Genomic DNA, 23,300 nt, shown 5'->3' on the forward strand with positions numbered 1-23,300 from the left:
TTCTTTTCATTGATGGACACCTGGGTGGTTTCCAGTTTGCTATTAGGAATAAAGCTATTACCCTATGAACATTTTTGAAAAAGGTATAACTAAAATACTGAAACACAGTTACTAGTAAACCTGGATGGGATTGATTCTTAAGTCCTTGTATTATTTAGGAGGTAAAGATATAGAACAACTGAAGACTTTAGTTAGATATGTAGGCATATTAAAATTTCCAGGGTAATAAGTAAATGAATAGAAATAGAGTTTGTATCTTCCCAATAGTAGAAAGAAAATATGCAATTGTAATAAATTATCTTGGATTTGAAGTTGCAAATATCCTTTATAAAAAGTAATTTTAGGTCTTAGCTGTCTTCTAAGCTTTATCCTGATAAAAAAAAAAAGTGTTGATGCTATCTTCTGTGTGGTCCAGAAACTGGCCTGGATAGTCTACATTTCCCTAATTAGTTTTGATACAGAAGGTTTGTTAATAGTAAACTCATGGCTTTCTCTCTCTCTCTCTCTCTCTCTCTCTCTCTCTCTCTGGCTAGAAAATGTCTTTATTTTGCCATGGAATTGTAGATTGACATTTATGTTCTGTCAGTATTTTAAAGATATTTTATTGAATTCTTTTGTTGCTGTTGAGAAGTTTGGTGTTAATCTAATTGTTCTTTTATGGATACACACAATCTATCATTTCTTTCTATTTTTTTCTTAAGATCTTCTCTTTATCGTTAATAATCTCCAGTTTTAATGAGTCTAGGTGTGAATTTATTTATATTTCTTGGAACTCATTTTGGTTGGTGAATCTTAGGAAAATTTTCAGCTATGATCTTTTTGAGTGTCGTCTCTCCCTTATTTCCTCTACTACCTTCTTCTGGAACTCCCATTAGATAGCATATTGGATCATATTCTTTTATGACTCTTAACTTTCTTTTATATTTTCCTTTTATTTGCCTTTCTTTATTGCATTCTGTGTAATTCATTTTGTTGTTTCCTAATCATTTCTTTAGATGTTTTTACCTGCTATCTAACTTTGCTTAGGGTTCTTAATTTCAATATACGTTTTTCATTTCTAGAGGTTTCTTCAAAGGATCTGCTATGGTCTGAATGTTTTTGTCCCCCGAAAATACGTATGTTGAAACCTAATGTCCAATGTGATGGTATTAAGAGGTGGGGCCTTTGAGAGGTGATTAGGTCATGAGGGATTCCTGCCCTTACAGAAGAGGCCCAACAGAGCTCTTTAGCCCCTTCTGCCATGTGAGGTTCTGAACTGGGGAGCAGTCTCACCAGACACAGAATCTGACTATGTGGGTACCCTGATCTCAGACTTCAATTTCCAGAATTGTGAGAAACAAATTTCTGTTGCTTATAAGCCACTCAGTCTGTGGTATTTTGTTTTAGCAGCCTGAACACACTAAGACAGGAACCAAAAATTTAATACAATGCCAATTAAAAACCCAGTGGGATGTTTTTTAGAATTTGGCAGCATGATTCTAAAGCTATATCTATGAGAAAAACTATATGAATATATATATATATATATATATATATATATATACACACACACATATATATGTATATATATATATATATCAAATCATGTTGTATATCTGAAACTAAGACAATGTTATATGTCAGTTATATCTCAATAAAACTGGAAAAAGAAGAAAAATATGAGTATAGACAAGAACATTTTCCAAAGATAATGAATTGCTACTTGCTCTAGCAGATGTTAAAAGATGCTTTAATGCTATTATTAATAATTAAAAATGTGATATTGTTGCAGGAATAATTAGATCAGTAAAAGAATCGAGTGGGGGAAAGGAAGGAAGTCAATAAATGGACATTTGGACAATTAATATGTATGTCATACACAAAAAATAAAATTTAGGAGCAAAAACTAAATGCAAATAAAAAAATATACAAATGTTAGAAAGTATAAGAAATAATTTTATAGTCTTGAGAATAGAGATTATCCTTCCTAAAGCAAAAGATGGCTAGATATGATGATATACAAATTATTAGTTTCTATGGGATTAAAACCACAAAAAACGAAGTTAAAAAATAATGGCAACATGCAAAATGGGAAAGAAAGGATCAATATCTTATTTACACATCCTTTCTACAAATCAAAGGGCAGCCCAATAGAAAAATGAAAAGTATACAAATTATTATAAAATATGTAAAAATATGCTTAACTCTACTAATAATAAAATAAATGCAAATTAATGGAAATATATTAAAAAGATGAATAACTCCCAGTGTTGGCAATATTTTTCAGGAATGAGTACTGTTATATCCTTTCCTTGTTGATGTAAATTAGTACAGATGATAAATGGAAATTGAGTTTTATCTGTCTAAATTAAAAATGTAGAATTTCCTGATCATTAAGTATGAACAGTTTATACTTTTATCTAGTATAATTTCTAGCCATAATGCTCAGAATAGATAATGATGAAAGGCTGCATGGGGAGAAAGACTGGAATGAGAGAATATCAGGGTCATTCCAGCTGCAGCCAAGGTACCAAATGAATGCAAATGTGTGAGAAACCTGGTCTATAGCATGTGAAGCAGAAGAGAAGTCCAGATGTGTCCAGTCAATATACATAATTGTGAGATCTAATAAGTTATTTTAAATCAGTAAGTTTTGGATGGTCTGATATGCAGAATTAGGTGACTGAATCACACAAGTGGAATATTATGTAGCTCTTTTAGACAATAAAGTAGGTGCATATGTACTAACATGAGAGAGATTTATGGTAGAGAGGTTTATGGTAGTGTGGGACCATAAAAATGACCCTGCAAATTGAAAACAGGCAAAACAGTAATCAGTGGTAATGGTTATGATTGTTCTGTGACTTAAAAATATTTGTGAAAATATTACATACTCTGTTATAAATGTAAAGGAAAAATGAAAAAAATAATTAGTACACTGTAATTTAAAACATTAGACATATTGAGAATTAAAGTGTTTTATTCCTTTGTAAAAAACTATCAAGATAGTTCGAACAGTGCCTGCCTTATTCTTGTTGTGTAACTTGTAATACAGAGTGAGCATCGTTTCTCTGCCTTTGCAAATTATAATACTTCTGTTCAAGTTTGGATCAGCTTCCCACATTTTATCCTTTGCATTTTCAGTGCTTTCAGATATCTTTGAGAGTTCCTTTAATGTGATATTTTTGCTGACATCACTTCCTCTGGGACATCTTCATCCTTTTCATCACAATCACTTTCCTCATTTATGTTGCTATGTTTACCTTCTCTATGTTCGTTCCTCTGGCAGCATTTTTAGGGTTTCTTAAAAGCAAGCAGTGTTAACATTCATTCTTATGGTCAGCTATTTCTTCTGCAACTTCATTAATTTCACTTCCTATGTTATCCTCCCCCCTCCTTTTTTCTTTATCTGTATGTTCATCTTTGTTGGCCAGTTTCCTTTTCTGATGGTCTGCTTTTGTAAAATGTTATGTGGATTTGTCACTGGGAGACAAGAAAGGAACACACCTTACACACTTTGCTGTCTTTTCGTAGACTGAATAACAGATACACAATACCAATCATCGACAGATTGTTAAAGAAGTGATATGACTGATCACTGATCATGATGCATGAATGTTATTTAGTGATTTGTGAATCGAAGAGTTGGCAGTGAAGTTTGTGCAATTACTTTCAGTAATGCACAGTGGTAATTGAAATTTGAACCACGTTGTTGGGGGAACTGGTGGTGTTTAACCAAACCAAGGTAACTGAAATTTGTGTGTTTTGCAACCATGCAATGTGAGGACTGCCTATATATTGTTAAATGAAAAAAGTGCCAGTTGTTAAAAACAATTTTTTAAAAAAATGTTTGTGTGCCACAGAAAACAGTTCTGGGGGGATATGTATCAAATCATTAACCATGGCTACTTCAGAAAAGTTTTTTTAGTGTTCTTGAACCTTTTCTGTACATTTGAAGTTGTTTTATAATAAAAATTAAAAAGTATTAGGCATGCCAGGAAATACTATATGATCAACACCAATAAGAAAACCAGTTGGTAAAAATAAAACTATGTGTGATTTAGATATTGGAGATGAAACAGAGAAGGCCATTTTAAATAGAAAAAGAACTTTAATATTATGATTAATACATTGAAGAAGTTAGAAAACAGAAAATAGAGGAAGATATGGAGAATTTTACCAGAGAATTGAAATTATATTTAAAAAAGGAATCAAATGGAAATTATAGAAGTGAAATATACAATATCCAAAATTAAGAACTCAATAGATTTAACAGCTGCATAGACACAACAGAAGACAGAATTATAAACTGGATGACAGTAGAAAATATTCAAATGATAAAACACCACACACAGATTCAGGAAGTTCTGAGGATGAATACTAAGTAGGATGAATACAAAGAAAACCAAACCCAGATACATCATAGATGTACTAGTGAAAAACCAAATGGAAAATATTAAAAGCAGTCAGAGTGGAAAAATATCCATTATTTTCAAAGGAACAATAATATGATTGATAGTGCATGTCTCAGTAATAATTATTCAGCCCAGAAGACAATGGAATAACACTTTAAAATGCTAAAAGAGTACCAACCTAGAATGTAGCCTCCCCAAATATCCTCAGAAATGAAGGTATGAATCTTAAATGATTTTTTTTTCTAAGAGAAAGAAGCCAGATCCAAGAGATTATGTATTATGCAATGCATTTATATGACATTCTGGAAGAGACAAAGTTACAGGGATGGAAAACAAGTTAGTGATTGCCAGGTGCTGAAGGATGATTGACTATAAATGGAATGCCTAAGAGAATTTTTGGGAATGATGGACCATTCTGTATGGTATAGTGGTGATGGAAACATTACTCCAAGTTCTGTCAAAACCGATAAAACTGTACATCACAAACAATGAACTGTATGCAAACTTTATAAAAATTCAGTAAGGATGTTGGAAGAATTCCAGGATGCAATGCAGACCGTAAAAATATATATAACTGTTTTACCAATGTATGACATCACTTCAGTGAAAGGAGTAAGTGGGAAAAGAGGCTGACTTAAGTAACTTTGGGAAACAGTTTTTGAGTGATAATGTAAGGCTGAAGAGAAAAAGAAAGGTACAATTGGTAAATTGTACACACTGAAACTATTTTCTGTGAAACTAAAATACAGACTGAAACTATTTTACAGGTGTGCTAGGGTTGAACAAATAAACGAATTGTAGACAATGAGAGCTAGGTAAAAAATTTTTTTTCTGTTGAGGGAAAAAGTTACAAATAAGCAAGGGGGGAAGGCTAGAATGAGCTCTGTGGTGTTAGATTAGAGTTGGGGATATAAATATGAACTCATGATAAACAGATAGAAAGATACAGAAATTATATATATATGTATAAGTATACATATATATTATGTATTACATTGGTATATATATATATAAATTAGTATACATACATATATGTTCTGGCTCTGCTGAAAGGGCCTAGAAGTAGTGACACTGCGATAGCAGCAACCATATATAGTGCCCAGATCTTGGTTCTAAATATCATTATTTAATAAAAGAAACCATAACTCTTGGAGAAATGGCTTATTCTGATTGAACATCTTGTAGTGCTGGAAAGTAAGGAAGTACTTAAAACAGCATTTGAAAAGGATACAGAAGCCAACCTGAAATAGCTCCCCATGAACAGAACTGGAGCAATTTGAGCAACAAAATAAATAATGATGGTATTGTATTATAACCCAGAGAATAAAATAAATATCTATTATTCCCTACTGATATAAATAAATGAATAAATAAATGGGGGAGATGGGACAAACCTTTATAGAATATTCCAATTAATAAATGGAGGAGGAAGGAGAAAATTAAAAAATTACCCTTAGAATATCACAGTAGTAATTGTTGCAGGAAAGATCCACTGACAAATCCTAAAATTAGTGGGTAAAACTTTGAGAAACAGAATAATTGCAGTCACACAGTATATTACCCAAATTATTTAGTAAGTTATGGTGGTGGTTTCATACATGTTCACAAATTGGTACTCCTCCCTCTAGGAAGCAGAGTTTAGTTTTGCTCACCTTGATTGTAGACTAAGTTCTAATGATTATGAGGTGTGATAAAAAAAGACAGTGAATGTTTAAATAAAAAAAATTATAGTAAAAGACACATTGCCATTAATGCTCCTCAAAATACTCCCCCTGGCTTCAAACACACTTATCCCATCATTCTTGCCACTTTCCGAAGCAGTTCTGGAAGTCCTCTTTCGTGTCTTTAGTAGCTCTGTCATGGCTGCCTCGATGTCCTGAATTGATTCAAAATGTTTACCTTTCATCATGGTCATTTTGACTTTGGGAAAGAGCCAGAAGTCACATGGTGTCAGATCTGGTGAATAAGGTGGATGAGGACACATCAGTAATATTTTTATTTGACAGAAATTTCATTACCAGAAGCAGTGTGTGACATGAAGCCTTTCTGTTGTGATCAAAATACGGTGAATGCTGCTGCCGAGTGCCATCCAATGGAAAGGCAGGGATCTTCAATACAGGAAGCAGCATGCAAACCTTAGTAACTGTGTGACAAGTTTCAACTTGTTTGGTGCAGTCAGTCGGGTGTGAGCTACGGTTGAGAGATGTGTTTTAAAGTGTGCCATACATCATCCTCCATCATGACAATGCTGGCTGTCACACATTACTTATCTGGTATGTGGCAATTTCTGTCAAACAAAAACATTTACAATGTGTCCTCATCCACCTTATTCACCGGATCTGCCACTGTGCGACTTCTGGCTCTTCCCCAAAGTCAAAGTGACTCAGGACATTGAGGCAGTCACTACAGAGCAACTAAAGACACTCATGAAAGAGGACTTCCAGAACTGCTTCAGAAAGTGGCAAGAACTATGGGTAAGTGTGTTCGAAGCGAGGGCGAGTATTTTGAGGGGGATTAGTGGCAATGTGTCTTTTACTGTAATAATTTTTTTTTTATTTAAACATTCACAATATTGTTTGATCACACCTCGTAGAAGATAAAAAGGGAAAAAGTAGTTTACTGTGGAGAAACCTGGCAGATACCACTTTAACTATGTGATTAAGGTTAACATCACTAGAAATCATGTGTTATCAATAATTAATGTGAATATCAAATACTCATGATGTGATAAGAAGGGAACTTTACCTCTACTGTGTTCTTCCCCCAAATCCTTGTATGCTCTAATTAACACAAGAGAGAGGGGACATTACTCATTTTTTTCCTTATGGACCTAAATTGGTAATGATATTTGAAAAAAAAAGTAGAATGTTTCATATTAATGAACTATAAATAAACAATCTGAATTAATAGAAAGTTTATATTGAATCCATAATGTGTGTTTTTTAGAAGTTAGACACATTTCTGCTAAATTCCATTATCAGATCTACAGAATAATTGATGAGTAGGAATGAACACTAGCAGAGGTGTGACGCATTCAGCTTATTTCAGGATTCATATAGTGACGTGTGATATGAAGACGGTAGGAATTGTGTTGAACTGGAGAGCCTGTGCCTTCAGTTCAACCTATGTCATTCAGCACTAGAAAATTATTGCCATATAGAAAAATGGGCCTTGTGCTATCAGCTCTTACATCTATTGAAAAGAAAGTAGAAATCCAGATTTTAATGTGAAATCTGTTAGATTCTAAATATTGAAAGTGGGTTGGAAGTTTGTTTTTTTTTTTTAGTTTGAGGTGTACAAAACAACATAATGATTAGACATTTATACTCCTTACAAAGTGATAACCCCCCTCCCTGTCTACTACCCCTCTGACATTGTATATAACTGTTACTATACCATTGACTATATTCCCTGTGTTATACTTTACATCCCGTGACCATATATAAATATATTTAATTATAGTTGACATTCAGTATTATTCTACATCAGCTTCAGGTGTACAGCGCAGAGCTCAGGCATCTACACAGTCTATGAAGTGATCCACCCAATAAGTCCAGTACCCATCTGGCACCCTACATAATCGATACATTATTGTTTATATTCCCCATACTGTATTTCACATCCACATGACTATTTTGTGACTAACAATTTGTACTTTCTAATCCCTTCACCTTCTCCTGCATCCTCCCGTCCCCCTCCCATCTAGCAACCATCAGATTTTTCTCTATCTCTGAGTCCACTTGTATTTCTGTTTTGTTTGCTCGTTTATTCTATTCTTTAGAGTCCACATATAAGTGAGATCATATGGTATTTGTCTTTCTCAGTCTGACTTATTTCACTTAGCATAATATTCTCTAGGTCCATCCATGTTGTTGCAAACAAAATATATTTCTAAACCAGATCATCTGTACAATGGGAATGAAAACCTTCTACCATGTAACTTTCAAACTTTTAAACTTTAAATTTATTAAACATCTAAACAGAAATAAGTCCTGGAATTTTAAATTAGCTGTAAATAGCAGCCAATGGAAAATTGGGTATTATAAAATAGCAGTGACTTGCTAAGAAAATTGTGAAGGAAAACTGGGTAATTAATGATATAATACGTAGTAAATAAAGCAGCATTTCAGTGCCCCATAAAATTAGTTATGCTATGAGTGGAAGTTGAATGTGTGACCCCTTTGTAATTATAATGATTTGTAGAATATATATCTTTATATTACATGGAAAACTGATAAAATGGGTATTATCTACATTACTGAAAGGTAACATAATAATATATTTCTATTATGTTAGGATTTTAATTTCACTGTATGCTTTCTATTAAAAATTGCTGTTTACTTTTTTGGGGAACTTTTCATTTTTATCTTCCATTCATTCTTCAAGCAAATTTCAAAACTTATTAAGAAAAATTCTTACTAAATTGTCAGTGAGAAAAAAATATATTAAATTTGTGAGAAAATCCCATCTGTAACTTCAATAAAGTATCCAAGAATATAGAATCTTAAAAGTGTTTATTTTTTTATTAGCTGCCTTAGGACTTCAAGGATTTAAGTGTTTTTACAGAAACAATAAAAGAGGAGTAATTTGATGGTTTATTTACTCTTTATAACCTTTAGAAAGTGTCATGCTTTTTTTAAAGTGCTTGCTTCAGGCTGCGGTTTTACAAGATGGGCTGTGTATTGGTCAGGCTTCTACAGTTCTTGACCCTGAACAGATTTAGGGACATGGTAGTACAGCAGGCGCATGTCCCAGCAGCCCAAACTGTAACTGGGTACTTTTATTCTCCTTTTCAAACTCATAATCCACCTCCTACGAAATTGCCCAATTCAGTTTTTCATGTTGTCTAATAAAATACTAATCACTCTTTTAGATAGTTTTTTGGTTTGTTTAGCTACCAAGTATGGTAGATAAATATCTCTAATATGCGTGAGATACCCTAAGAGTTCATATTTTTGCAAAGGGGATTTGAGGCTTTGGATATCTTCCTCTAGAGAGATTTGATTATACTTTTGCTTCTGGAAGTTATGATGGGCAGATCATTTTACCTAGCAGAGACTGAGCTGATTGGAGGCTAGGTTTCCATCTCTGTGAGGGCTAGTTTAAAAATCTCTTTCTTAATTAGTATTTAAACTACTGTTTTCATATTACAGTGATTTCTGAAATAGAAAAAATGTTAATATTAGAACATTCATAGTAATTTTTAAAGTTCTATTGTTTTTTTCCATTCAACAATTATTTCCAGTTTTTTTGAAATGTTCTACCAAATAATCAGAATATACTTGTATGTTTAAAATAGGTAATATGATTTTGAGTGGTTTTCTAACTTTTTTGGGATATGAAGATTAAATTCTGAAGTTTTTGAAGGAAAGGAGTATATTATAACATCCATAGTGTCCTACAGAACCACAGTCTTTCAAAGGTAACATAATGGTGTGTTTAAGAGACTCTGGAAATAGATCATTGAGATTCGAATACTGGCTCTGCTTAATCATACTCCACTTAAATACTCACTTACCTACTATATGACTTCAGGCAAGTTACTTATCCTCTTGCTAATCCAGTTTCTTCATCTATAAAATGGTGATAGTAAGAATACTTATCTTATAAAATTATACCTAAGATTAAATTAATCAATGCATTAAAAGTGCTTAGAACAATATTTAAATCACAGTAAGATCTCAGAACCCACTCTAGCCACTAAAAGAGAAGTGCATAACCAGGCGCACTCAAAGAAAGCAGTATCTTGCACATTTTCAATTCAACTGCTTTGGGAAAATACACATTATATGTACCTCCCCCCAAATGTGTATTCACTTACTTCCTTTTTTAATATGTTTGACAAAAGATGTGCATTACTGTTGGTATCCGTTCTTTCCGTTATTCCATGTTGGAAGAACCCTGATTGTGTTTTAGGATCCACCTCTCACCAATATGAGTCAGGTAAATCCTGACTGATTTTAACCGCTCTTGAAGGTCTTGTGTACTCCCCTACCAATGACTGGTTTAGGAGTGGACATGTGATCTAGTTACGGTCAATGAAATATTAGAAGATGTGTGTTGGGAAGTGTCTGGGAAAAGTTTTGTTATCCTTTTATTAAGAGATTATACTTTTTCTATTGCAGGATAATGTCCTTTCTGTCCTTAATGCCTGCAATTAAAGTAGCCAAAGGGTGAAAAGCTGAAGGAAATTCAGTTGAATAATGGTAAAATGTAAAGTAAAGATGGGCAGAATCATAGTCCTTGATGGTATTATTGAGCCAGTGAAAATCAATCCTAGACACAGTCTGACGTTAGAGTCATTGTCATGTTAGATAAGTCCTACAGGCCACTGTGAGTTGGGGTCTTTTGTTGTTGCTACTTACTGCTGAAAGCATTTTAAATGAGACAACTTTTAGTAAAGCCTACCTTTAAATACCATAGCATAAGTTTATGTGTGTGTGTGTGTGTGCTATAAAACAAAGAACATTTAAGAGAGTCGTAAGAAAAATCTTTCATAACAAAAACATATTTTAACTGTCAGCATTCACGCTTTGATTTCTGCCATTTTGTTATGAAAATTGTCTAAGATAGAGCAGAACTGAAAAAATTTGACGGTGAACACTCATACAGCATTAACATTTATTATGCTTGCTTTGTCACATAGCTATCCATCTATTTCTCCTTCAACTTCATTTTTGATGATTGCAGAATAAATTGCAGGCATCAGTGCACTTCCTCCTAAATACTTCAGAATGCATATCATTAAGCAGTTCAGTATTTGTTTATAACTTTTTACAGTAAAATTTACATACAATAAGGCATAAGTCTTAACTGTACATTTGATGAGTTTTGACAGATGTGTACACCTGTGTAATGCAAGCCCTTATCAAGATGTGAAATGTTTCCATCAACCCAGAAAGTTCCCTCATGCCCCTTCCCAGGCAAATTCTACCCCTGTTCTCTCCCCGAGAAGCAACCACTCTTTTGACTTTTTTCCACATTCAATTAGTTTCGTTTTTTTCTAACGTTTCATATAAATGGAATCATACAGTCTGTACTCTTTTAGGTAAGGCTTCTTTCACTCAGCACAATGTTTTTAATCCATCCATGTTGTGTGTATCAGCATACAGCATACAGACATGTTTAAGTGTATACCTAAGTGTTTCATTTTCCCTAGAGTGATTATAAATTGTGTTGTGTTTTTAATTTTGGCTTCTGCATTTTGATTGTTAGTGTATAAAAATTTGATTGATTTTTGGGGGTGTTCATTTTATATCCCATGACTTTGTTCAGCTCATTTATTAGTTCTGGGAGATTTTTTATAGATTCCTTAGGATTTTTCTCTATAAAAAATCATTCCATTTATAAATAGGGACAGTTTACTTCTTTCTGAAGTCTGATCTGTTTTCTTTTTCCGTTTCTTTCCCTCTCCCTCCTTCTCACCCCTGCAGTCCCTCCCTCCCCTCTCTCTCCTGCTCTCCCTTTCCCTGTCTGTCTGTCCATTCATCCATCCAAGCCTTATTGCAGTGGCTAGAACTTCTATTAGGTTGGAGCAAAAGTAATTGCAGTTTTTGCAATTGTTCTTAACCTTTTAAATGGCAATTACTTTTGCACCAACCTAATAGTCGTTTGTTGAATAGGACAGTGAGAATACTGTCCTGCCTTGTTCTTGATCTTACAGGGAAAGCATTCCTTCTTTCATCATTAAATATAATGTTAAATGTAGCAGTTTTATAAATGCTCTTTATCAAATTGAGGTAATTCCCTCTATTCCTAACTGGCTGAGAGTTTTTATCATGAATGAGCCTTGGAATTTTGTCAAATGCCTTTTCTGTGTCAATTGATATGATCATGTAATCGTTCTTCTTCAGCGTAGTGATACAGTGACTTTGATGAGCTATTGAACCAGCCTTCCATACTTGGAATAAACTCTACTTGATCCTGGTGTATAATTTTTTATACATCATTGGATTCCATTTGCTAATGTGGTATTGAGAATTTTTCCATCAAAACTTGTCAGAGATATTGGGCTCAGTTTTTTTCTCGTACTGTCTTTGTCTGGTTTTGGTGTCATGGTAAACAGGCATTTAAAAAATGAGGGATGTGCTCCTTCATCTTCTATGTTTCTGAAAGAGGCTTGTGTAAAAGTAGTGTTAATTCATCTTTAAACATTTGGTAGAATTCTCCAGTGAAACCACCTGGGCCTGGAAATTTTTTTGGGGGAACTTTTAAGTTAATGGTTATAGAGCTATTTAGATTGTCTATATCACCTTGGTTGAGGTTTGGTAGTTCATGGTTTTTGAAGAGTTGGTCTATTTCTGTAAATTGTCAAATTTATGAGCATAAACTTATTTGTGTCATTCCCTTGTTAACTTTTTAATGGCTGCAGTATCTTTGTACATAGTTTCTTTTAGCTTTTTAAGCATATTTAAAACCGTTGATTAAAAAGTCTTTGTCTAGTACTAGTCCATTGTCTGCACTTGCTCAGGGACAATTCTTACTAATTTTTTGTTCCTGTGTATGGATCACAATTTCCTGTTTCTTTGCATGCCTTGTAATTTTTTTGTTTAGAACTGGACATGGGCGTTTTGAATATGTGGTAACTCTGGAAATTAGATTTCTCGTCTTCCTCACCGTTGTTGCTTGTTGTTGTCATTGTTTGGTTTTGATTTTACTGAAATAATTATGTAAAGTCTGCAGTTTTTGTCTTGTCTGGCTACTGAAGTCATTGTGCTCTTAGCTTACTTATCAGCTAGTGCTTTGTTTGACAGAGATTTCCTTCAATACATGGACCCCAAAGGAAAAATAAACACCTCCCAACCTTTCCAGAGGGCTCTCTATGTGTGTTGGGGCATACCTTCAACACTAACCCAGGCAGTTTTCAAGTCTACTTGATAAAGGTTTCAACAGAAGCTTCAGATTTCTCTAGTGATACCTTGTGTTTATGACGTGGGCTAATTCAGGAGTGTTCCATTATTTTAAATAAAACAAGAAGGTTTTTCTACATAACTGCTTCCTGCCTGGCTTAGGCCTCCCCACTTAACTTTGGGTCTTCCCTTTAAGCTGCTTCCCAGAGAGAGTCTGTCTTTGCAGCTCTTTCTGTTGTATTTCCCTGTTCTTGTTAGTGGGGTAGTTGTGGCAGGTGGGGGAACAGATGCATTCTGTGTTGTTCTTATTAAGGCTCAGTCTTAGGTGAACCTGAGTCTCACGGTGGGATCTTCACAAGTTTTGATCCCCTTTTGGTGTTTAATGCTGGGCGTGGCTTATATTCCTGCTCCTCCTCCAGTGATAGGGCTGTTGTTTTATTGCCTAGCCTTCTCCTCCCAGCTGCAGTGGGTTTCCACAGGTGCTCTCATGCTGTAGTTTTTATTGCCCTTCCCGCCGTGGATCAGGCTTTTGTTCCTTAGGAAAGGTAAGGAAGATAGGTCTATCCAGGTAGAATTTTCAGTGGTGGCTGTTGGTCCACTTTCACGGCTGCAGAGGGTTTCCACTGGTGTCCTTAGCTATAGTTTTTGTTGCCCTTTTCCCTGCAGATTAAGGTTTTTGATCTGCAGGGGAAATAGGAAAGATGGTTTATAATTGCTCTTGACGTCTCCCCAGCCAGTACCACAGACAAAGCATCCTCAGGATTCTTTTCATCCTTCCCTATAAGTACCTGGTGGGTTTCCTGGAAGGAAAGCCTGGTAGAAGGTATAAACCTCTTCATTTCTGGGGCGCCCAGGGGATTCACATTACTATATTAGCCCACATTCTGTCTTTAGCAATTTATTAAGGTCTGTTAGCTGAGGTTCTAGTCAGTACACAGTGGCTTATGTCCCAGGTAAGCAAGTGCTGCGGTTCTGTTCTCCCAGCAGGCACCTGCATCTATCCAGGTTTTGGATTACTTCGTTGATCTGAGACTTCATTTCTCTGATGGGTTTGTCTATTTAATTTGCAATAGGTCCGGTTTTTTTCTTGTTGTAAGTGTGGGAAGATGCTCTTTTTATCTCTCTAGAAAGAGCTAAAACTGGAAAATTTAAAGTCCTAATTTTCCTAGCATTTTTCTTCTTCTTTTTGACTTAGGAAGCAGAAATTCAACATGAAGAGCAGATTGGTAAAATTATTGTGGAGACACAAGAACTGAAATGGCAAAAGGTGAGTGTTTTTTCCCCTCAGATTAGCATTTTTAGCATCCATTTAAAAATGAATTCTAATCTTTAATTGCAAAGTTAATGGTTAGATTTCCTAAACATATTTGGAGGACGGTGCATCATTTTAAATAAATTTTTAAGAAAATTCCAACCCAGACTGTTAATAATATTTGGGCTTCCAGAAAACTGAGAATAATTTTTTTCCAGGTTTTCTGATAGGAAAATAGCTGAGGGTAATGCTGAAAACTACTGTGAACTATTTCACATCTGAGAAACATATTGTGTGTTATAGAGAAATCAAAACATTTTTTAAGTGAAACCTCAGAATTGTATCATATTTTCCTAGGCTATTGTTACATACCGTAATGAAATATTAAAAAATTGTATCAGATATGATTTCCTCTCCAGTCTTATCCATATAAAAGTATTTTTATAGTGCTTCTCATGCCTTTCCACCAGAGTAATCTTAACAGCTAAAAATTGAAAGCTTAGTTATCATGGCCCTTCTTCTCACTACTTGGCAATATTGAAACAGGATTAGGCAATAACATATAAGAATCAGAATTAAAGTGACAGAAGATAATTTTCAAAAATTAGCTATGGGAATTAAAGTATTTTAAATTAATTGCTAAGTCCAGGAAAAATAAAAAGTTGTATGAGACTAGAAATGTAATTGTGGTATATTATATAGCTCTGCATTGAATAAAAATTTCAGTCATAATAGTATAAGTACTGAATATTGATTTAAATCACAATTTTTATATAACTCTATTGGAAGAATAGAGGGAGGAGATGTATGGTAACAGTTGTACAGGGAAGTTAAACTCCCAACTATCATAATGGGAGGTAAGTAGATAAATTTTTTAAATTGTTAAATTAACATATATTTAGAAACATGGATTCAAATAACAGAAACATTTGAAAGTGGTTGCTACTTTTATGCCTGATTTTTTTAAATTATGACAATTATTTGATAAAAATAGAGGAAAAACTTTTAAATTCATCTTGAGTCTAAAGGACAGAATACACAACTTTTACCAAAAAAGGGGGGAAAAGAGGGAAAAAAAGAAATGGAATCATCCCTGTGAATTTTTTTCAAAAATGCCCTGTGGTAGTTTCGGTTTTAGAAAAACTTAGTTCAGTGAATTTAAAGAATCATATGTTGCCATGTGAACATTTATGCTTAGATAATAAGATTGGTTTCTTTGGAAACTCTAAGGCTATATTCTACTTATGTACTAAGACTGTTAACTTTAATAACTTTTGATGAAAGATATTTTCATGACTAATGATTTGGACCAAGCCATGTTTAGAGTTAAAACATTTAAAAAAACAATGTGTTTTATCATGAAGGAGCAACTAGAAGCAAAATTATTGTATGCTGATTCCATGACAGTTAAAAAAATCATAGAATTGGTTTAAAGTTGCATTTCAAGAGCATGAAGTAATACATATGTGCAATAAATATGTTGAACTTTTATTTAAATTATTAATCCAATTAAAATTTAAAACTGAGTTTCTAAAATTTATGTTTTAATTTTTTATAATTTTTTAAAATAGGAAACTCTTCAGAGTCAAAAAGAAACTTTAGAAAAGCAACACAAAGAAGCAATGGCAGTTTTTAAAAAGCAGGTAATTTAATAAGTAGAGACAAACAGTACAATTTTAAATATTGCACTTCCTCCTCTTCCATGAATATTATAAGTTGTTCTCCGTACTCACTGAAGACCAAAAAGGTATTAGAAGCAGGAAATGAATAGAGTAATTTTGAATCACAACTGATAATATTAAAGAGTAATGTAGTAGAATGAGTTAGTTATAGAGACAAATTGGGAAAACTATTTTCTTGGAGATGTGTTTTCATCTGTCCTAAATAAATTAGGTTAGTGGTGTGTGTATTCTTTTTCTTTCTCTCCCTGTTCCCCTTTCTCTATTTAATTGGCATATCCTAGGATGTTACCCTTTCCGCGTTACTCTTCTACCCAAGCCAGAATTAAAACACTGATAAAAAGCAGAGATGCAAGTAGGGAGATGTAAAAGATGAGGGAATGCAATTATCATGCACTGAAGCTCCATAAATATTAGGCACCAGCAACTAAGAAAAATTAGTGGAAAAATAGAAAAAAAGATTTTACATAATTGAATAGCAGCTCTTTAGTTATTTTAGATTCGATAGCTCTTCTTCACTATCTCAAATTTCTCTTCAGTCCTTATGTAGAAAATAGAAGTGTAAAAAATGTGCTCATGGGAAATAATCCTTCGGAAGTGTTTTTCCTTATAGCCATTCCAATATCCCATTTTTTAAAATTCATTTTCCTTCCCTCTTTTTTGTCTTCATCTCCATACAAGTGTGTGTGCTTAAAAAGACAAAAGTATAAAAAGAAGTAAACCTGCCATATTTCCCCAAAGATAAGACCTAACTAGAAAACAAGCCCTAGCGTGATTTTTCTGGATGCTTGTAATATAACCCTACCCCAAAAATAAGCCCCAGTTGAGATTGTCAGCCAAACGGATGCATTTAGTACGTCCGTTGCAACACATGGCAGACGTATTGAATTATAAAATAATAATATTAATGTATAATTAAATATAAATGAATAATATTATTGACGTTAGTACTTAAAATAAATGATAATATAAATTGTAATTAAGTATTTGTAAATACCCAAGTGGGCGCCTTTGGACAAGTGGTAAACGCCTATGTAAACAGATGAACTCGAGACTGATTGTCAAATGACCAATCGGAGTACAGACACAATGCACGAATAACGTGTGCATAGATAATGAATGGACATCGTTGTGTCTAATATGAATCTTCATAATTGAATACATTGTGTGTTATAACGGACATACTTAATGCACTCATGTGAAATAAAGAAACATTTTCTGGATGTTGGTGCCTGCAATTTTTCATCGACCATCATTCTTAACTGTCATCATTTTTGTTGCCACTCCTGTCTCATAAGTCGTCAATTAGCATTTGATTTAATGGTAGATTTAAAGAATAATATTTTGACCCCCAGACAAGATGAGTGCAAAAAGAAAGAGCTATTCTGTCGAGTACAAGAAAGGAATCATGGAGGACTCCCAGGGCTAGAATCTTACGGCTTTCTGTAAAGAGAAGTTGGATCTCCGAATGGTCCGAAAATGGCTAGCAGAGTATGATAACTTTAAGTCAACAGGTGGACGAGGGAAATGCTAAGAAGTGCAAGTGTGGATCAGGTCGGCAACCATTATTTCCTGAGCTGGAAGACATCATCTGTGAATGGATTGCTGACAGAAGGAGAGCAAAGGCTTTGGTTGTGCACAGGGCTGATATTCAAGCATTTGCCCTTGCAATGGCACCCCAGTTAGAAATATCCTCAGAAGAATTCAAAGCATCACAACACTGGCTGAATAGTTTCCTTCAGCAACATGAACTGTCTCTAAGATCGACAGCATTGTTCAAGCTGGAAGATACTGAAGTTATTAAACGTGCACTTGCTTTCAAGTCCTTTGTTGATGGCATCGACTTTTCTAAATACCAACTCTCCAACACGATTGCTATCGATGAAACTTCAGTGTTTATGGGCCAAGGATCTCAAATGACAATTGATTAGAGGGGTGCCTCGTCAATCTACATTCCCTCCACTGGTTACGAAAGTGCCCGTGTTTCCTATATTTTGGCAATTTGTCTGAATGGAAAGAAAGCCCCACCTCTAGTCATCACTAAGGGCAAGAAAGATAAGGTTGGACGTGTTTCATTCAGGCATTTATGTTCTTGAAACCGAAAAAGCCTGGTGCAGGCAAGCAGTTATAAGGAAGTGAGTCGATTTAACGCTGCCACTTATTTTGCGAGGTGGCCAAACAGGTCTGCTAGTCTGGGATTCAGCTAGCACTCTCCACGCTAAAGACATGAAGAACTTCCTTGCAGAGAGAATAGATCAAATGATTCCCGCAGGAATGACTGCTTAACTCCAGACTCTTGATATTGCAATAAACAAGCCATTCAAGGACGATTTGCACATGGAAATCAATGACTACATTGAAAATAGAATGGAGAGAAATCAGTGTGGAAACTATGTGAAGACTAGCCTACAAGAGGTTGTGACTTGGGTGAAGAATTCATGGGATAAAATCACTGACAGCTGTGTTGCCAATACACTACGAGCAGGCTACATGGACAGGAAGTGTTCATTTAAGGAGAGCTGTATTGCTGGACATGAGAGATTGGGGCCAATCGTTCTACAGGAAATGGAGTCGCAAGAAATTCAAGGTGGAATTCGGGGTTTGGAGAGTTATGATAATGTTCCAGAAGAAGATGACATGACTGTATTTGAATAAATGTAGATTGTTGTAGATGAAAAAATAAGACATCCCCTGAAAATAGGCCCTAATGCATTTTTTGGAGCAAAAATTAATACAAAACCCAGTTTTATTTTCAGGGAAATATGGTATATAATATAAATTACTAGTGGGTTAAAGTTATTGGTAATTCATATGGTAGCACGGACTTAAGTGGATGATGAACTTGCTTGCTTTTAATCTGAGAGTGGCCTCACCAAAGTTATGAGAGTTTAAATTGAAGGGTAAGGAAACAGAAAGTAAATGTACAGCACAGTCTGCTGTAGGAGAGAACAAGTCTGTGTCTCTATGATCACAAGGGCATTTGAACAAGATAAGAATATCCAGGTGTCTGAAGGGTAGAGGAGAAAGTACTCTTGAGTTCTTTTTATTTGTTTTCTTTCCTTTCTTTTTTTAAAGAAAGAATTCTTGAATGCAGTGAGAAATATGGAGAAGTTCCAAAGAAAAATTTTATTTCTTGATAACTTTGCCTAGTCTCCTTGTATCGCTTGGAATGTTTAATTAGTTTTCTTTGGCACATTCATTTTAATTTTTCTGGTTTAAAATGTCATTATTTATTAGACTGCCACATGCATTTTTCAAATTTTCAGAAAATACTGTCAATGCAAATACAAATGATATAGATTTCATAAAAGTGTATCCTTAGAAAAGAGTAGGTGGCAGATTATTGAAACATTTATGAAGAAAAAACTTCTGGTAGCAAAAACTAAACTTTCAAGGATTTTTGGTGTCTCCAATCAGTGTGATTAAATTGTTCGTTTCTGTTGGTGACTGGCTGTTTCCCCCTTTTATATTTTTTATTATTTTATTTTCTCAGTGTAAAATTGGTATACTCATATTAAGTTCAAACCATATACATAAAGTATTTCTATGGTCTCACTGACCAGTGTAAATCACTGTTAACAGTTTACTTAACTGTATTTTAATATTTAAAATTTTTTATCAGTTGCAAATGAAGATGTGTGCCTTGGAAGACGAAAAGGTATTAATTTTTTAAATAATTTAAAACATAGTTAAATGTATTTAAGTATCAGTTGTTCACCATAATGGAAAGAAGCATTAGTAATAAACTAATGGAGACTGTTAATTGGTTAAAATCTTAGGAGCAGGAAGGACCCAAGGGAATCATGTTACTTAACCTCTGTTGTTTTACAATTGAGAATACTGAGGTGTAGCAAGATTAAATAACTTGCTGAAGTTGAACTCCCAGTAAAATTCCCATTTTGATGTGGTAAAGTTGGCACTAGAACCCAGATCTCTTCAGACTCCAAATTAATGCTCTTTCTACTCTACTACAATGTTTCTATTAAATATATTTTTAGTGCTTTTTCAATGTAATTACCTTTGTTAAAAAATACTAAAATGATTGACATCTGGGTGCAGACCAACTGGGAAAGAGGACGTAACTCCAAACAATCCTATAAATTCATCTGGCATTAAATATTTCCTCTGACTATCTAATAGTTAATACATGTTTTCATGAACATACCATTTATAATATTACTAATTTACAGTTTGTTACTTTTAGCAAAAGACCTTCTTTTAAAAATTCTCCCATATCCGTAAATGTATAAGACAAATGTACCTGTATCTCATTAATTAAAATATATTTATTCTAGCCGTATGAATTACTTAATTATATAGTATCATAAGTTCTCAGGAATGCTCTACTGATAAAATGATTTGTTGTTATAATAAGATTTTCCATTTTGTGATATTTACAATCTTATAAAGGACTCACTGTAATTTTGTAATATTTTGAAGCCCTTAGAAATGTAAGTTGTAGTGCAGATACAACTTTAAAGCCTGTAGTGCAGATACAAGGTTTAAATCAGAAATTTTGGTTCTTGAGCTCTTATATTTCCCCATTAATAATATAATTCACTTTGGAAAATACTGAAATACAGTTTTTCACTTAAAGGGAAAATATCAACTTGCTACGGAAATAAAAGAAAAAGAAATAGAAGGACTGAAGGAAACATTAAAAGCATTACAGGTAATTAGTATTGCTTAACAAGTAATTTGGCATTTTAGCACTGTATCAGTAAAACGTCATTAAACATGTAATGTAGCAAAGCAAAGCTAACAAAAAATTCATATATGATACGTTATTTAGTACTTTTTTCCTGAAAGTCTTGAATTTCATATTGGAAGGATTTTTACTTCATTTTTAATTTAAAAAAGAAATACTAAAATAAGTTTTATTATTTCTTATAGTAACATAATTAAATAGATAGATATTGTTTTTAGTACTTTATAGATTTGGAAAACAAGTCAGGTCTGTATATTATAACAGATTAACCCATGGTCCTTAAAAATTAAAGTAACATTGATTGAGTCATTATTATTTGCTAAGTAATGTGCCTATTTTCTGTAAATACAAAGATGAAGAAAACATCACTTTTGCCTCTAAGCTGTTCACAGTCTCATAGAGAATACAGAGGTATACAACTAATGTTTCATTTCATATGTATCTATTGAAGGTCGTTGTGTTCCAAGCACTGTTCTAAGCACTGGGGATACAGCAATGAATAAAAAGGACCAAAATCTCTGCCCTTGTGGAGCTTACGTTCTGGGAGGAGAGACAAACAGTCAAATGAGATTAAACAGTCAAATAAAGATTGTAGGGGGAGAAGATATACATGTGATTTCAAAGTATCACCCTACAGATAACATTAATTACAAAGAGTAAAATACATTTTTACAACGGAAGGCTCCTGATTGTCACTACCTTAATCAGATAATTCACACCGTCGTGTGGACTTATTTAAGCAGATGATAAACTTTCTTCCTTTAGTCTGATTAAGGTAGTACAAGGGTTCTCTTTTCTTCACATCCTCACCAATGTTTATCTCTTATCTTTTTTATCATGGCTATTCTAGTAGGAGTGAGATGGTACCTCATTGTGGGTTTGATTTTTGTTTCCCTGATGATTAGTGATGTTGAGCACATTTTCATATTCCTGTTGGCTATTTGTGTATCTTCTTTTGAGAAATGTCTGTTCAGGTACTTAGTCCATTTTTTAATTGGGTTGTTTGTTTGTTTGTTTTTGACTGTTAAGTATATGATTTCCTAATACATTTTAGATATTAACCCCTGATCAGATACATGATTTGCAGATGTTTCTCTCATTCCGTAGGTTGCCTTTCCACTCTGTTGATTATTTCCTTTGCTTTGCAGAAGCTTTTTATTTTTATACAATCCCACTTGCCTGTTTTTATTTTTGTTGCCTGCACTTTTGGTGTTATATCTAAAAAATCATTGCCTAGACTAATGTCAAGAAGCTCTTTTCCTATTTTTTTTTCTTCTAGTAGTTTTGTAGCTTCAGATCTTATGTATAAGTCTTTAATCCACTTTGAGTTGATTTTTATATGTGATATGAGATTTTCTATATGGTGTGAGACAAGGGCTCAATTTCAGTATTCTGCATGTGGCTATCCAGTTTTTCCAACACCATTTGTTGAAGACTATCCTTTCCCCATTATGTATTCTTGGTACCCTTATTGAAGATCAAGTAGGCTATAGATGAGTGGATTTATTTCTGGGCTCTCTATTCTGTTTCATTGGTCAATATCTCTGTTTTTATGGCAGTATCATACTGTTTTGGTTATGATACTTTTGAAATATGTTTTGAAATCAGTTAGTATGATGCCTCCAGTTTTGTTCATCTGGCTCAAGATTGCTTTTGCTATTCAGGATCTTTTGTAGTTCCATATGCATTTTAGGATTGTTTTTTCTATTTCTGTAGACATTGACATTATGTAGATATTCTGTACATTCTGTAGATATTGACATTATGATAATTTTGATAGGGATTGCATTCAATCTGTAGCTCACTTTGGGTAATATGGACATTTTAGTAATGTTAATTCTTCCATCTATGAACACAGGACATCTTTCTATTTATCTGTGTTTTTTCAAATTTCCTTCATCAGTGTTTAATAATATTCATATACAAGTCTTTTATTAAAAGACTTGTATATGAATATTATGGTCTTTGGTTAAATTTATTCCTAAATATTTTATCCTTTTTATTATTGTGAATGGGATTATTTTTTAAATTTCCTTTTCAGATAGTTTGTTGTTTGCATATAGAAATATAGCTAACTTTTGTATGTTGATTTGTATCTTGCAACTTTACTGAATTCATTTATTAGTTCTAACAGTTTTTTGTTGTTGAGTCTTTAGAGTTTTCTACATACATGAATATGTTATCTTCAAACAGATAACTTTACTTCTTTGTTTCTGATTTCGATGCCTTTTTTTTTCTTACCTAATAGCTTTGGCTAGGACTTCCAGTATTGTTTTAAATAGAAGTGATGACAATGGGTGCCCTTGTCATATACTAGATTGATTATGATTTTCACTATGGGCTTTTTGTATATGACCTTGATTGTGTTGAGTTAAGTTCCTTGTACACCTATTTTGTTGAGAGTTTTTATTATGAATG

The 23,300-nt window shown here is 33.7% G+C and overlaps 1 protein-coding gene across 2 annotated transcripts in view; it reads left to right on the forward strand.

Annotated features, from left to right (window-relative positions):
- CCDC73 (coiled-coil domain containing 73) overlaps positions 1 to 23,300 on the forward strand; it is a 115,784-nt gene that overhangs the window by 27,801 nt on the left and 64,683 nt on the right. The window contains exons 3-6 of one of the 2 annotated variants that reach the window (XM_033120419.1): positions 14,439 to 14,510; positions 16,067 to 16,138; positions 19,797 to 19,832; positions 20,772 to 20,846. In XM_033120419.1, the coding sequence (XP_032976310.1) occupies positions 14,439 to 14,510; positions 16,067 to 16,138; positions 19,797 to 19,832; positions 20,772 to 20,846 (255 nt within the window). The remainder of the gene's footprint in view (positions 1 to 14,438; positions 14,511 to 16,066; positions 16,139 to 19,796; positions 19,833 to 20,771; positions 20,847 to 23,300) is intronic. The other variant, XR_004424382.1, reaches the window with a different exon arrangement.

Source organism: Rhinolophus ferrumequinum, chromosome 11 (assembly GCF_004115265.2).
Source record: "Rhinolophus ferrumequinum isolate MPI-CBG mRhiFer1 chromosome 11, mRhiFer1_v1.p, whole genome shotgun sequence".
NCBI classification, from domain to species: Eukaryota; Metazoa; Chordata; class Mammalia; order Chiroptera; family Rhinolophidae; genus Rhinolophus; species Rhinolophus ferrumequinum.